This window comes from Bombyx mandarina, chromosome 17, assembly GCF_030267445.1.
Source record: "Bombyx mandarina strain Sakado chromosome 17, ASM3026744v2".
In the NCBI taxonomy this organism is placed as follows: domain Eukaryota; kingdom Metazoa; phylum Arthropoda; class Insecta; order Lepidoptera; family Bombycidae; genus Bombyx; species Bombyx mandarina.
The window spans coordinates 2,332,355-2,349,170 of NC_143223.1; the positions used below are offsets into that span (position 1 = coordinate 2,332,355).

A 16,816-nucleotide genomic window follows, 5' to 3' on the forward strand; every position below is an offset into this window, starting at 1 on the left:
ACGAGTGCCCATTCTCCTAACCCATTTGGGTTCCCTACCACTTGTAGCTATTATTTATAATGCTATACTTGTAACTATTATCTATAATTTGTTGGGATGAGGACTATGTAGTTTTCATCTTGCCTTATTGTGACCTTTATAGCTTAAAGTGTTGACGACAGGCAGGCGGACAATCGAAGATCCTGTCCTGCCGATTGGGAAAGGGATAAAAACTGGTTATAGGCTATGTTATAAACTATTTATAACTCGGTCACATAAGTGAAATTTATTTATGTTACTTTATTTATGTTCTGTTCAAAAGAGTCCAACAAATTACTTACCCATTAACAATTGTAAGTAATTACAATAAATAACATAATTTTTTGTTAATTGAATTGGGAGATATCTTCTTTTTTTTTTTATTGCTTAGATGGGTGGACGAGCTCACAGCCCACCTGGTGTTAAGTGGTTACTGGAACCCATAGACATCTACAATGTAAATGCGCCACCCACCTTGAGATATAAGTTCTAAGGTCTCAGTATAGTTACAACGGCTACCCCACCCTTCAAACCGAAACGCATTACTGCTTCACGGCAGAAATAGACGGGGTGGTGGTACCTACCCGTGCGGACTCACAAGACGTCCTACCACCAGTAATTACGCAAATTATAATTTTGCGGGTTTGATTTTTTATTACACGATGTTATTCCTTCACCGTGGAAGTCAATCGTGAACATTTAGTAAGTACGTATTTCATTAGAAAAATTGGTACCCGTCTGCGGGATTCGAACACCGGTGCATCGCTACATACGAATGCACCAGACGTCTTATCCTTTAGGCCACGACGACTTCAGATTCAAATTTAAACCAGTTCATTTTTAAAATGAATTCAACTTTTTCTTCATCAGTGGTACAAACAGACGATAAACTCATTTTAAAAATGTGATGTAATAATACATGTTTACGAATTTACCATTTAGATGGGAAGAGTGGTGTATGGATACTGATATTTGGTAGGTTGGAAATAAAGTAATTTCTGTATAGATTTTTCCTTTCAACCTAGACGAGCATATGGTCCATCTGAGGATGAGCGGTTACCATCGCTTTAGGACGTCAGTAATTGCATAGTGATTTGTCGCGGAATTGTATGTGTGATATCATATTTTTTCGTAACATATGTAAGAGACTTCTATGCCTCTCCTCAAAAAATCGAAATATAAATCAAAATAAATCACACTAAAAAGTGCATAACCAATAGCATTCAAGAAAGACGAACGCAAAACACCAATCAAATAGCTGAGTATAGTAACCAATGGTAAACGTTGAAATGAACCTCTGAGAGCCAATCAGTTCACAAGAGCTTGGCGTCAGTTTCACCCGCCATTCTCTCCGACGCCATTTTGAGCATATGATCGTTGTTGTGAAATTGGTCAATAAATTCTAAAATATTAGAAAATTAGTAGCTTAACTTGTGAAAAACATTAAAAAAGGTGTGTAGATTTACTAATAGCTTTAAGGAGATATAATTTGTTGTGTTAACTTCACCGTAGAAAATTTTATTGATATTTATTGTTTGCCAAACTAAGTCATGTCGATATGTATTGTGTAAAATTTTATTTCAGTAAACAATGGCTCGTACTAAACAAACAGCCCGTAAATCTACTGGAGGTAAAGCTCCGCGTAAACAACTTGCTACAAAAGCGGCGCGAAAATCAGCGCCGAGCACTGGTGGAGTCAAGAAGCCACATCGTTATCGCCCTGGTACAGTGGCTCTTCGTGAAATTCGTCGTTATCAGAAGTCTACTGAGTTGCTTATCCGTAAGCTGCCTTTCCAGCGTCTTGTGAGAGAAATCGCTCAGGATTTCAAAACTGATTTGCGTTTCCAGTCTGCCGCCATCGGAGCTCTCCAGGTACCTATGATTAATGTATTTCAACATGTGCATAGTTTTTGCATAATTGATATTCTGACCCATAAGACCTTGTCGATCTAAAAGCGACAGAAAAATTTATTATTAAATTGAACCTAAATGCTAACATTGTTATGGAACCTTTCAGGAGGCAAGCGAGGCTTATCTCGTTGGCTTGTTCGAAGACACCAACTTGTGTGCTATTCACGCCAAACGTGTAACCATCATGCCGAAGGATATTCAACTTGCTCGACGAATCCGTGGTGAACGTGCTTAAATTAGTTTAATTGTAATTTTGATTAGATGTAATTCTGTAACTTTTTTATGTCTCACTTATATTAAATTAACCTTAAATATTATAATATCCATTACATCGTAAGGAGGCAGAACTGATTTTTTTCATTCTAATAATGGTATGCTGCAATGAAGTATGAGAATGATGTATTTCATCAAAATTCTGTAATTGGACTTCTTGCTAAACCAAGATATGGTCATGTAATATTGTGTAAGGTTCATTAGTCACAGAAAAAGCCCATGGATGCCTGATCTGTGTTAAATGACTTTGTAAGTTGTGTCTAGCAGTAGTTATTAGGTAATATTTCCAAGCCACACATGTGTGTGAGTAATCTGTGTTTGAACTGATTCATAATGTGTAATTGAGTATTTGGTGTTAAATAAATCTAATTTAGACTTAACGGCTTTTTTAATATTTTTGTCAGTTTCAGTTTTGTCAAGCAGGTGGTTTACATTTTTTATTAGCTACGAGGGCCAGATGAGTTCACTACTCACTTGACACTAAGTCATTACCTGAATCTATTAATTAGAAATATACATATGGCTGCTGCTCACCATGAGATAAGCTTAAAGTTTCAAGTGTTAATTACTTAGCATGTCCTTCTATACGATTCTTAAAAAAAACCACTTCTTATCTGTAATAGTGATTATGGTTATACCCCACTGATATGTATATCCAGTAGGGCAAATCATAGGTGAGGGATTTTCTGATAAAGCTGGATTATCATTTAGGTTGTTTCATTTGTTGGATTGTCCACTCCTATTTATGTATTTCTCTAATAGTATGTCTCAAACAAAGTACAGAAGAGTAAAAAAATACATAAAAATGGCAAGTTAAGTTTGTAGTTAGCTACACTACAGCATGGAATTTCCAAAATGGATTTGGAAATATGGGCAAAAACGGAAACAATAATGCATGGGATTGTTTTCAATGAAAACAACCAAATGCAAATTTTAATAATGAAATTATCAAACATTTTATTCACAACAGGCGACTGGAATTCCATTTTCTGATTTTGTTTTATTAAAACTACTTGCGGCCATGGGTTCTATTAACACAGACAAATGTGTGACAGATTAGTTTCTTTTTTTGTGTATTTAATATATTATTATAAGTATATGTTGAAACTTAAAGTATAAATTTATTACTTAGACAAGTGAAAGAGTGAATTCACATCTGGTGTTAAGTGGTTTGCAGAGCCCATGACATCACAATATGAACCACTTTGAGATTTGAGGACTATAGCAATTGTAAAAAAAATATTATTTACGAAATTAAAATTTTGATTCATTTAATTTATTAAACCATGTTATTCCTTCATTGTGGAAGTCATTTGTGAATGTGATCCATATGTACTTCATTAGAAAAAAATGTTGCTAGATAGTGGCATTTGTAAATTAACATCGTTCACTAATAATATAAGCACACCAAATAATAAATACACAAAATTATGTATAAGTTTAACTTGTAGATTAGCTTTTCCTCAGATGTCCTAAACACAATCTTTCAACTTTTAGTGCACTTGATACTGTGAATTTTGACTTCCTTCATTCATATTTATTTTTATTTTTAGAGGAGTAATTAAGTGTAGCTAACTTATTAATCTTACAAAATCAACAAGATTAGCCTTGTCACTTTGAAAATCCAAGGATGAGAATATGTTCAGCAGAGGACTTCTGAGGATGGTTATAAAATAACACTGTCATAGTAAATAAATTAACTTTCTTTAATGATACTTTTAAACATCTATAAAACAAATCTATTGATATTATACTCAAAGCTGTAGTTCCTTCTCTGCCTTCTCAATTTCCAGCAATCTCTCTTCGATTTCAATAACACTTTTACCATGTTCTTTATTGTATCTGTATGATTGGAGGAGTTGTTCTTTTTCTAACCCTTTAATCCTATCATAAAGTGTTTTGTCGAATTCCCGGTCAATGTCACTTTCTTCCCTCAAAACACAAAAATATAACATGAAGATTGCAACGCTTCCGATGACTACGTACGGTTGGTACCAAGGCATATCATCATTTATTTTGCTGATTAAAGGAACGGGACCTCTAGAGGCAGCTCTGCTCGTTGAAAATTTTACCGGTTCATTTTCGTTAATTTCAACATTGCTGCTTTTAAATCTAATTCCGCTAACACGAAAACAATGCCTGTAAACATAAACTTGTTAATATTTAGCATTATTATACAATATTAAGCTGTGGATTAAATGGTCACCTTAAATAATTTAGATTTCTCAACATTTTTTCCTACTTTTATGCTTAATACTATTTTGATTCGTTTGAAAAGTTTATAGTTTCACAATTCACAGTATCGAATCTAGATTGTAGGTTTTGCATTTGACTAAATTATTTTACAAATTACTAAGTTTTTTGGTCAATCTGACAAATTCAAAGCAATTGCAATGACATAACAAGTCAACACCAAATGACAGTTGACATTGACATCCTACATAATAGGTGCGGTACGTCCTACTTTGCTGCTTTCCTTTGTTCGCTTCATGAATCCAGTAAAAAGTGTGTGTGCAAACTTTGTGTCATAAATATGTTTCCCTTAGTGAAAATATATTTTTTTTATTGCCCTTGTAGGCAGACGAGCATACGGCCCACCTGATGGTGAGTGGTTACCGTCGCCCATGGACTTCAGCAATGCCAGGGGCAGAGCCAAGCCGCTGCCTACCGCATTTATTATATATTGAATTAATTAATATTATGACCTCATCACATTGTACACGAAATTTAAGATATGAAGAAGCTGCTTAGAAGTAATTGATATTCAAGACTATTCTATAGACTATTATTCAATTTCGTGTCCCAAAATCATGTTAGTAATACAAAGCTCTTACCTTGACAGATAAGTATGAGAATCTAAAGAATACATTTTTTTTCTAAAATGCTAGTGATTTTTGTTTCAGAATATCTTAAAGCATTTTTAATGCTGAAAATATAAAAAAAAAACTAATTAACCACACAGTGTCTAATAATGAAATAAATTTCCAATTCAATCATATTTAGTTCAATCGTACACAACTAAATTTTTATGAAGAAAAGAGCGAAAACATCTTGAAAAGCAAACAGTTCTCTGCAATTCGACGACATGGCGCCTTTTTGGCGTGGAAAGAGCGTTTGTGTCGTTTTAAACTGATGCTATTAACATATTTCGGTAGGCAGCGGCTTGGCTCTGCCCCTGGCATTGCTGAAGTCCATGGGCGACGGTAACCACTCACCATCAGGTGGGCCGTATGCTCGTCTGCCTACAAGGGCAATAAAAAATTTTTTTTTTTTTAACTCCGCTAGGTATATTGATAAAATGGGAGACTCGTTTGGAACTTAACATTCATAATTATTTTATATTAAAGGAAATAATCTAGTGTTTAATTATGTATTAAGCAAAAAAATTCACATGTGCCTAAGTTAGAAGGCATTCATTTAAATTAATTTTAATGCGCCGTGTAAAATTTAATCTAAATAGTATTAACATTTTTGAGCCGATACCCCATGTGACCTCATTGGTTTCGCAATTTTTTAAATAATACAGTTGGAAAGGTTTCCGGAGCTACAGACTACTACACTACAGTTAAAAACTCTTACCGAATATATTCGTCCCCGATCTCAGGTTCTCTCAATAAATAATCTCTTTCTTTTAATGCTCTGTTCAGTTTCTCTGTGGCTATTTCTAATTTTTCCGTATTCAAGGTCAATTTATTTGTACTTATCGGCATCGGTCGAGAATGTAGGTCGGTTTTCAAATTGTTCAACAGTAAGGTCTGCACATCGCATTTGTCAGTTATTTCTTTAACTGAGTTACACAGCGATGCTCGTAGATTCCAAACCGTTGATATTCCTTTCTCCTGTGTTTTTGTGAAATACAAATCGCAGAGTAATTAAGAGCTGTTCAGTAGAAAGTGTACACACTTCGCGAAATATTATTATAATTCAATCAATTTCAATAATGTTACAGCTGTACAGAACTCTATTTCGGCACGTGTCATGTGGAAAGTAGATGGATAGAAGAGAACGATCGAGACTTAGCAAAAAAAAAGTTTTAAATATTGTCAAACAAATTTATCTATACTCTCATTGCGCAATGAATAAATTTTTAATTTTACTTTCCATTACTCTTTGATTTAAACTTCATTTTGCCGGCTATTACTGTTCTTGGTCGCAAAGACCGCATAATACAAGAGCAATTGCCAAAACATACCCTAGTTAACTAAGCGGTGCATTAATAAAAAAATACTCTTACTTCAATGAGTATTGCGGCAAAAGGATCTCATGATGATGAGGGTCTATAGAGATAATACACAAGGATTTCGGGTTTGCCATTCAACCATTACGTACCCATATCTATTACTCATCATCCGGTCAATGCTATCCTCATTCCGAATTTCTACGTACCTCTCCTACTCATAATTGTAATATTAAGTGCTAGTGATAGGGTCTGTCGTGAGCCCGCGTAGATTGTTGGAATAGTCGCGAGTTCAAATTTAAAGGCGTGTCATCTGTTTTAATGGGGTTGGCAACTGTCAAAGTGGCGCTGGTGTGCATTGTTCCCATAACATTCAATATTTGTATTGAAATTTTTGATTCAAAATTATTTTAAGCACAATGACGCGTTTTTTTGTGCCAATATGCTCAGAAATTGGAGTACATCAATTCCCGAAGGACAAGATAATTGGAAGACTGTGGTTAAAGGCCATTTAACGCGAAAAAAGTACTCCCACAAAAAGTTCGAGGTTATGTCGTAAACACTTTGTGGAATCTGACTATGAAAACATTAGTAAATACACAGGTATGCTTCTTTCTGTCAAATATTTATAATGCATGACTAGGTTTAGCACACATCTTTTTTCTCTTATTAAAAAAATCCAATAATAATATAGTTAGGCACACTATTAGTTGCTAACATATTTTGCAAGTAGATTTATGCTGTAAGGAACCTTTTAACAAACACAAAATCAGACTGAAGGAAACACATTCCTCTTGAGATGTTGTTCATTATCAGCTGTTACTATTGAAAGTTCTATCTAAATCGCTGCATCCATTGTAATAACAAATATTTTGAAACTATGGTCAGGTTTCCTTGTGATAGTATATTTAAATGTTTTTTTTTGTGTTGTAGGTGTCAAACATTAACATAAATATCTGAAGAAAGGTGCTGTGCCATCTATATTTTCATGGAATATGAAACCAGTTTCTGAAGAAACAAAAAGTAGAGAACAAAGGTTACAAACTCGTAACCTTAAAAAACAGCTTTTTAGCCTGCCCAACACTTCCCAATACTGTGAAGATATAGTACCCCATGAAGAACACAGCAATGTGCATTTTGATTCAAATGTCTCTCAAGAAATTCTAATAGAAAATAATAACTCTAGTATAGATGAAACAATTACAAGGCATCATATTACTATTGGAAATCAAACATCCAATATATTAAGATTGTTCTCTACAGAGCTATTACTTGCAGACGATGAGATAGTGCAATACTACACCGGGTTGGAAACAGCATCTAAGTTTTCATTTGTTTTAATCACACTTTTGCCAATGTCAAATTATATAAGGTATCGCTGGAGTAGAGTGGTCGGCATATCAATAAAAGATCAATTTTTAATGTTACTAATTAAGCTTAGAAGAAACACAACACTGAAGTGTCTAATTTTGTTGTAACATGGATAAATTTTGTCAGTGATATCTAGAGCCTAATTGACATTTGGCCTAGCCGCAGCTTAGTAAATTATTATATGCCTAATTGTTTTAGAACACATTATTCCTCCACAAGGGTGATTATAGATGGGACTGAAATAGGCATACAGAAGCCTAGTCAACCTGATGCTCAAAAAGCGTCATTTAGTTCTTATAAACATAAAAATACCCTGAAATTTTTGGTAGGAGCTTCACCAGGGGGATTATTATCATATGTTTCAAACGGCTACGCTGGTTCTGCAAGTGATCGACAGATAGTAGAACGAAGTAAGCTGCTGCAGATTTGTGATTCTGGAGATAGTATTATGGCAGACAGAGGTTTTAATGTACAGGATATGTTTGCCTCTAAAGGAATTAGTATAAATATCCCATCTTTTTTAAAAGGTAAATCACTAATCCCAGGTGTTTAGTTAAAGATAAATAAAAAATTAGCTAGTCAGAGAGTTCACATAGAACGATTAATTTCATATGTGTAATATTATGTAATTTTAGAGAAGGAATTGTCAATAAAAATAATTAAAAATATTCCTGATTTTTTATTTTGACAAGTGTGTATAGTTATAATACAGATATTTCTCATACAATGCTTCTTTGAAAATATTTCCATAAAAGATATCTAATTTATTTAACATATTATTTATAAAATTATTGTCTTTTTCAACATAAATCACTTTGCTGTCCTTGTAGGTGTAAATGACCAAGTTGCAGTATGTTTTGCCTGAGCAGTATAACTGCCCTTGGATGTGATAATAATATGGGCAGGTTTTTTTAGAGACAATATCCCGTTACATTGTTCTAAGTAAGGCACCGTTGTTATATTTATTTCATGTTTTCTGCGAGCGTATGGACATTTCACTTCAATTATAGTTTCTTCGCCCAACACACCATCAGGAGATGCAGCAAGATATGGGCGCTCTTGGCTAATGAAAATGCCACATGGCTCCACTAGCAAATCATATATATTAGCATATTTTGCTAGAGCAATTTTTTCATTTTGTTTCAAAATTAAAATTTTGGTCATATAGCTCTAATCTGAAAAAAGTAAAATAATACATTAGTTGGTAGGTAATGTGTGTAATATGAGCAATTCTTTTTGCACATGCTACAAGGAATAAAGTTCCTAAGGTACACAATTTAATATTATTATTATAATAGCTACCGGAAACAGTTTGAGAGAAGTTTTCTAAATTAAAATAAAACATCAACATTGTACCTTTCGACAAAATCCCCTTTTTTTCCTCGTAAAGATGCACCACGTTTTCTCAACTCCTCCTTTAATTCTTTAACTATCCAGTTGGAATACATGTTGTAAAACTGTTTAGCACTACTTAGAAAGTAATAAGAACCGTATCAAAGTCACAAAATGCCGAAATATCACGAACGCAAAACACACAAAATGGCGGCTCTCTGTGACAAGGGAACAAGCTACGCTGGCGACATCTGAGAAAAGCTTTAACCGGCCAACCCCATTAATAAAACAAATGTGACTTAAAAACCGTTTCTATGGACTATGTTGTAGTTAATTGTAAACTAAATTTCAATGTCAGCTATAAAGTCGTTTCTGTCATGGATAGTTTCCAACTTCAACAAATTCAAACATCAATGCTATTTTTTAAAAAGATTAAGTAGATTAACTATTACTTTTTTTAAGTTATGAGCCCATCCATGCTGGTAGTAAATTTTACAAAATATTAAACATGAGGAGTGCTGGTGTGTTTTTAATTTGATTCCTTCGGAAATCCGTGTGTCGAATCGGGGTTGTGTTGCCGCGCTCGATGCATAAGGGGCTATTCCAGCTACGCCCGGACGGGTAGATGAGCCCAAGGTTTCAACCTAAGATGATTTGCTAACATTAGCCCTAGTAAGAGCAGCGCTTCATAGAATCTACCACCGGATCGAAATCGAGATCCACTGAGAAGATCCGCCGAGAAACTCAGTGGGCAGCTTATTGCGTATTTTATACTCCCCACGCTACCGTTCTAGAACGCACTCGAACGAGAGTTTGGCGGCTCAGGAGACTGAGAGCTTCTCGTGTAATTCTACTATTTTATTCCTACTAAGGTCTAGAGCGTTCCACGCCGTACGCCTGCTGTTAGTGACGTTTTATTTATTAATGTTGCCTTTTTCTATGTAATTCTTCCCATTATCTAGATAAAAGTGAAAGTCACGAATATATTTTCCTTTTCATTTTAAGAAAATAACAAGAGTACATTGTAAAACCCGTAATTGAGAGAGTTGATCTTGAGAGCGCTATACTCAAACTCAAAGCGCTTCCCAGTTTCATATGCTATGTAAAATTATTGGCTGAATTTTCTTAATGGAGGCTTTCGGTATCTATTATTTACAGTAGACAGGGACCTGGTTGCTTCCCTGGCATACCTACCGTCCTTGAATAGTGGTGAAAATCCGGTACTTCGACAGCGGTAAATAAATTTTTAGTAAACAATAAAAATATGAATTCACTCACAGTTTTAATCCTAAATTCTTTCAATTCGTTCTTAGAATCATTTAGCAACTGCGTTAGAGCATCTCGCTGAATCCGGGCTTGCTCGACTTCTAATTGTAGTTTACCTGTAGAGTTTGTTAATTGTGGGATATCTTGGTCCAGTTTAGATATCTGCGACGTGACCTCTCGAATACTCCGTTTCAACAGTATTAACTTGGATTCGACTGAATTAATACAATTTATTGATTAACATCAAAATATTCACAGATAATGAATTATGAAAACAATTGTCTCCAAACCAAAGTGATAAAAATAGCACGGCCTACAAATACATCACCCTATATCTTCCTGTAGGTAATGCAAGAGACGAATAATGGAGTCACCGGATAATGAGTAGCAATGTTTTTTTTTTCTAATATTATAAAAGAACGCTGCGCTTGCCAACGGACATTAATGTGATGGACACCAAAAAAACGTTTTAAAAAGTTACATCATGAATTAAGCGTGGGTCGTTTTGATTGTAGGGATTTGCCCTTTACTGCTAATGTGTAATTTAGGTTTATTAGTCTGTAAAATCTTATTTTTAGAATTATTAGTGTAGCATTACGATTTTTTATTGGTTTCAAGTGAATGATGATTTATTAATTAATGTGGTATCAGGAACTTTTTGATGAATATAATATATATAAATAATACATTAATACTATACATAATAGACGATACACTATAAATAATACAAAATAAATATAAAACAAATGTCGACTACATCCAAACTTTCAGTCATCTAATGAATTCTATTTAGGAGGTATTATGATAGCGGACGTCTAAAGCTACTCTGTAAATCAATTTCTTTCAAAATAAATTGTTAATCTATGCTTACATTCCCGCTTTTCTTTTAATTTAGCGTCGTTGTCTTGCTCTTGGAGCTTAATATTTTCTATAACACGTTCGATAGAATCATCCATTTGTGAAATTCGTTTTTTTCTGTATGATTTGACAAAATGAATTAAATTTTTTACTATATTTATGCACACTTTGTTCACAGTATAAAGGGAGCAGCAGTATAGTAAACAGAACTCCTAAATAAATACACTACGCAGACATTATATGCATATTAAACTAAATTAATTACTATGCCTACAGGTGACCAGTGATTAAGAACAAAATAATTAAATTTAGAACTAGAAACGGAAACGGATTTACCGGATTCGCAATTTTTTAATGTCATTATACGCAACATAAAGAGGATTTATTTCATTTTTATCTTTTATTTATTTATTTTTTATTGATATAATACGTTGCTTTTTCCTCTCTGAGTGTTCCTTATCCAATTTTTCTCTATTTTTAGAGAATTAGGTAAGCAAAGCTTATCTATTTAATTTTTAAAAGAGGCTTTGTTTACATTTAAATCATTTTTAATTTTTTGCGCAATACCTAGTTGAAGATGGTTGGTATTTGTCCATAGATAATACACTTAATAATGTACGTTTCACATATTAGGGAGCCAGGTACAAATTTGGTCAATTATTTCTTCTCGAGCGAAAATTCCTAAATGCATTAGGGATTTATATTTTGAAAACTCGCGACCGTCAGCTCCGACTTCGTGGGTGGGGCGGGCAGTTTTTGTAAAATCAAAGGTGACAATGCAACAGGCAAACCACACCATACTAAAACTAAATAAATGTATTTAATATTCGAATCACTTGTAAGTACAGCGGAGACCGCGAAGCAGCTGAACAATACTGAGGCCGTTTTCAAATTACAGCACAAGAGGGCATTATGCGGCATAATGCTCAACTAAGCTTCAGCATAATTCGGCATTGTGCGTCACTGAGTCGCATTATGCTCTGTAATTGGAAAACTACCTGTATGTACTTAAAGCTTAGTTGAGCATTATGCCGCATAATGCGCTCTTGTGCTGTAATTTGAAAACGGCCTCAATAACCTCGATTCAATGTGACGGTTGTCCAATCCCACAGCGAGGCAATAGTTTTTCTAATGAAATACATACTTGACTCATGTTCATCAACGATTTCCACAAGGAAGGAATAACGTCGTGTAATAAAAATCAAATTCTCGATAATCATAATTTGCGTAACTACTACTAGGTAACGCCCTACCCTTTTTCCGCGAAGAAGGGATGCGTTCGTGGTGTTAGGCATCAGTAGCAACTTAGTACCAGTTTAGCCACGAATCATTTAATAAGTAAATTAATAAGAGAGTTAGCAATTTCGGAGTTATTAATTTTAACTTTGTCTTGTTGTTTTAGTGGTATTTTTTTTATTGCAGGGCCGAGCACGCACGCACGAGCACACGGCCCGCCTGGTGGTGAGTGGTTACTGTCGCCCATGGACATCAGCAATGCCAGGGACGCTACAACCAAACCGCTGCCTATCGTTAAGTACACAAGCATCGTTTGAAGAAGGACATGTCAAAACATACAGAAGTACATAGCTTAAGATATCAAAATTAAATAGCTTTTCGTAACATAGTAACGTACAATCTGACAATAGATGGCGGCTGGCGTATTATTAATGTAACACGATATATATAAACACTTTAAGGAATTAAAATAAATAAATATGAATAAAAGTCTACAGGTACCCGTACATGCTTTTAGTATTATTTAATAAGGGAAGCATGTATTTAACCCTTTGGCCCGTCCTATATTCAATGACAATCGGACATCAACTCAACTCAATCAAACTCTGAGCAGCTGAAGGAGCCTATGGAAGGAGCGGAGACACATTTTTTCACTGACTTTTGATAATGATTTTTTTTTTGAATCGTCGTCCTATATCTCTAGTAATCAATGCACAATCAGTAGTGACCTCTGTATGCTGAACTTTATGTTATGCTCTATACGCTCTATAAGCTATACGTACGATGGTAACTAAGGTAACACAACATCAATATTTGAAACTTGTAAAAGCAGAGCCAACAAACTGTTGAGACATTTAATACGCAAATAAGTTTTACAGATTTTAACATTTTTTTTGGAAGATTCAAGTGAAATGGAGAAGCCAGATGAAAAAGGGTTCGTCAATGTAACATGGCCAAGTAGAAATGTTCCCCACGGTGGTATCTTCCATACGAAGACGGTAAATCGAACTCCAGCACAACAGGAATTTATAAAGGGTAGATAATTATTTAAGATTTTGTTTTTGATATTGCCCTGTCTGACAAACCACCGGACATGGCTTATAAGCGGCTGTCCTAAACTTCCCCTTGACAGCTTTATAGCCTGAATAGACAAAATTATAATCCTTGCGACCCTTACACGAAATACCATAATAAATTAATTAATCGTTCATAAATCACTCCTAAACAGTCCTTTTGGAAGAATCCAAGCTTAGCATAGCACAGCGACATAATGATGTTCTCAAATTACGTAAACAAGAAGTCATTTCAAATACAAGGGACGTCCAAGACAGGTTCCCTTTGACGAGACCTCGCACTTCTCGACGTCGATCCCTTTCAGCTATTCGTGCTTCCGGCATATTCGACGAAGACGTGTGAGTGTTAAATTAAATTAATATAAAAAAAAACAATCATATAAATGTAGAGTTATTTGAAAATGGAATGATGGGATCAGGTATTTTTTTACTAATAGGAAGAAAGGTTGTCGAACTAGTCAGAATAAATATGTTAGTTAAAAAAGAAGAACGCGTTCGTTTCTAACAGTATACCACAATAGTAATTATTCCGAAACAACAGACTTCGTGTCTTAGTTTATAATATGCTATCTTGTACAACTGAGAACTTTTTTGATAATAAGAATGATTTCTTGGGTCAAGGTATCGACCGATCAAACGCGGTGAAGATAGAGAAGTGTTAAAGGACAGACTTTCGCGTTTGATGTCAGATGGAGATTGTGGAGAAGCACGCGAATTAAAATCGAAACCTGTAGAAAAACAAGCGAAGAAAACTGCGACATTACCGTCTAATAAAGAAATGTGGAATGAAAGTGAGGATTCCATTTTGACATTGAATAATTTTGACATTACGTACGTGATGTGGGTACCTACCCTCAATTTATTTACGAATAGTAGATTGGGGGGGACAGAGATTAGAGTTATACCGGTCACTAACATTCGCACGAATATGCAAACCCGCAAGTGTAGGACGACATTTGCAAATGATTATGCAAAGCTTTCGCTGCATTCGTGGTTTTCCAAGCTGTGTCGGTTTTTTAACATACATCAAAGCGCGCGAACCGCGATCCTTCGCGTAGTCTCCCACACATTCGTGTGACCAATTGCGCCCAGGATTGCGAAGGCAACGGACGTTTTGCTATTTTCATAGATCGTGACGTCTACTGTGTAGCGTATCTTCATCAAAAGAAATCCCATAAAAACAGCATGGCTGTTAATGATGTCTGGGAAAGAATTCAAAACTCTTTTTCTCTTCAATGTTCTATTGACGAATTAAAAAGGAGGAGAAATTCGTGAGACACTCGTAAACAAGTGTAGGAGGAAGCGCAAACGGGTTCGCAAATTGAGTACCGAACCCATTTGCACAGCCGCTAATTTTGCGAATGAATGTTTGACGGCCCTTCACATGCGCGCAAACATCGTACAACAAACATTCGTACAATGTACGAATATTTGCGCGCATGTGAGTGGCCGGCATTAGAATAGGGACAAATCTGGGATGTCATAATACTTTTCTTGAGTTGTTACATTTAACTTTGTTGAACTATTTAGTGTTTAAAAATAATAAATATAGTTCAATTTAGTCATCAAGATTTTGTAACTCATTAAAGATATTGAAAAGCTAATTACCTAAAGTTAGGTACCTACCTAATAACTAAATAGTGCCAGCCCTATCGAAAAACTCTTATTGTCCCCATACGTAATCCCATCCCATCACCCCAAAGTCAAGGAGAATCAGGTCAAGCAAATTTTTTCAGTTTTTGTGTATATTTTGTAATGAACCATGTATAATATAATATTAATAACGCATTGTATATAAAAATTTAAGCCTCCGGAACCATTTTAATCTCTATTTTAAGAAGAAGAAAAACCATTGATTTGTGTTGGATTTGGAAAGGATCCCGATTCCCCCCAATCAACGGAACTTATTTTTCTATTATTCGACATTTCAAATTAATTTTTCGTGATCACGGCTGGTACAGAAATTACACACACAATACGCTTTACACACAATAAACTTTAAAAACCAGCTTAATCTCATGCAATAGTCGAAATGGTACTTTGATTAAATGCTGCCACACGATAATTCTTCGTGGCCGCCGCTAATTTTATAGCCAACACAGGCGATGGGGCAAAGCAAAACCGCCGCGGCGCCGTCGCCCAAAGCATGTTTTGCCTGATGTTTTAGGCTCTCCAAACATTGTTTTATTCCAACAAATAAACACAATTACTCATCTGTTTATTATACCTAATTTTTAAACTAGTTATTAGTAAAAACTTTGTTTCTTGCTTTAAATCCTAATTCAAACGTTTACAAATGTCTCTTTAATTTCAGTATTGAATCAAATTCGTGAACGTGTCGAGTGGCTGAGTGAAATGGAGCAGTTGGGAGAAGCTGGTCCGCACAGAGACATAGTAAACGACCAAATAGCCGAACGTATGCGAGCACTGGATGCACTGGGGATAGACAGCGAACCGTCTACAGCTAGAACTATAGCCTCGAGCTCTGGTTCTACTACCGGTCTTAATAAATTAGTAAAAAAAGATACTTTCAAAAATACTAAGCAATTTCGTAAGTGCAAACCGGTTTTAATTTTCCCACAAATATTCCAAATATATTTCGTTTTGTGCGCTATGTGAAAGTGGCAAAAATACTTAAAATAGATGGGAGAAGAATTCTACTAATCGTCAACGTCAGATCGCCATAGGTACCCTACCTTTAAGATTCTATTTTTACAAGTAATTCGCGCCATGTACATGTTACGATTGCTGTGACTCGAAACTGATCGCAAGAGAAATGGTCGCGAGAGTAGGTCGCTACAGATGTGACTATTATTACAGCGCTTCAATCCATCATATAGAAATGTTATAGACAATTATTCAAAAATCTCGAGACCCTTGCATAGTTTAAATACACGGGTAAAATTACGTAGTTACATAAATAAGATGTTTTTTTTTCAGCACTAAAATCGTCCCCTGAAAACGAACATAGATATGCACGACACGGTGTAAATGAGGAGAATGTTGCTAGCTACGAGAGAATGTCACTGAAATGGTCACCGAGACGCCGCGTTTGATTTTTCTTTCCTTTTATTAAAACTTAATTTATTGAGATTATTTTATTTTAATAAATTAAGTAGGTATTTTGGTGAAATGAAGGTTTTGGATTCGCATAATCTGTTTTTTTTTTCATATAAAGTTTGTAAAGACGTGAACAAACATATCAGTCTGAAGGTGTTTCGATTTTCTTATATTTTTATTAGGCATTGCTTCTTCCCGAAAAGGCCAATTCATGTTCCAAAACAAGTTCAATGTTGATGGT

At 35.0% G+C, this 16,816-nt stretch overlaps 4 protein-coding genes and 1 long non-coding RNA gene across 5 annotated transcripts; 2 read left to right on the top strand and 3 right to left on the bottom strand.

Annotated features, from left to right (window-relative positions):
* Nucleotides 1–1,311: 1,311 nt before the first annotated feature.
* On the top strand, nucleotides 1,312–2,582 carry LOC114241324 (histone H3.3A). Its single transcript, XM_028172128.2, has 3 exons — nucleotides 1,312–1,470; nucleotides 1,603–1,890; nucleotides 2,036–2,582. The coding sequence occupies exons 2-3, from the start codon at nucleotides 1,609–1,611 to the stop codon at nucleotides 2,162–2,164; spliced, it is 411 nt and encodes a 136-aa protein (XP_028027929.1). The 5' UTR covers nucleotides 1,312–1,470; nucleotides 1,603–1,608; the 3' UTR covers nucleotides 2,165–2,582.
* A 1,305-nt stretch (nucleotides 2,583–3,887) lies between these two features.
* On the bottom strand, nucleotides 3,888–4,603 carry LOC114241342 (uncharacterized). Its single transcript, XM_028172150.2, has 2 exons — nucleotides 4,409–4,603; nucleotides 3,888–4,341 (listed from the first exon to the last, which is right to left on the bottom strand). The coding sequence occupies exons 1-2, from the start codon at nucleotides 4,432–4,434 to the stop codon at nucleotides 3,957–3,959; spliced, it is 411 nt and encodes a 136-aa protein (XP_028027951.2). The 5' UTR covers nucleotides 4,435–4,603; the 3' UTR covers nucleotides 3,888–3,956.
* An 870-nt stretch (nucleotides 4,604–5,473) lies between these two features.
* Nucleotides 5,474–11,608, bottom strand: LOC149501082 (uncharacterized). The gene is made up of 3 exons (XM_089734444.1): nucleotides 11,212–11,608; nucleotides 10,361–10,573; nucleotides 5,474–6,041 (listed from the first exon to the last, which is right to left on the bottom strand). Exons 1-3 carry the CDS (start codon nucleotides 11,302–11,304, stop codon nucleotides 5,778–5,780), a joined length of 570 nt encoding a protein of 189 aa, XP_089590570.1. The 5' UTR covers nucleotides 11,305–11,608; the 3' UTR covers nucleotides 5,474–5,777.
* LOC149501083 (uncharacterized) lies at nucleotides 6,743–9,359 on the bottom strand. The gene is made up of 2 exons (XR_016324474.1): nucleotides 9,107–9,359; nucleotides 6,743–8,925 (listed from the first exon to the last, which is right to left on the bottom strand). It is a non-coding gene; the product is annotated as an uncharacterized LOC149501083 (long non-coding RNA).
* Nucleotides 11,609–13,264: 1,656 nt separating the features above from the next.
* LOC114241327 (UPF0193 protein EVG1 homolog) lies at nucleotides 13,265–16,608 on the top strand. Its single transcript, XM_028172131.2, has 5 exons — nucleotides 13,265–13,477; nucleotides 13,671–13,854; nucleotides 14,137–14,306; nucleotides 15,830–16,066; nucleotides 16,456–16,608. The coding sequence occupies exons 1-5, from the start codon at nucleotides 13,354–13,356 to the stop codon at nucleotides 16,569–16,571; spliced, it is 831 nt and encodes a 276-aa protein (XP_028027932.2). The 5' UTR covers nucleotides 13,265–13,353; the 3' UTR covers nucleotides 16,572–16,608.
* The last annotated feature ends 208 nt before the right edge of the window (nucleotides 16,609–16,816 follow it).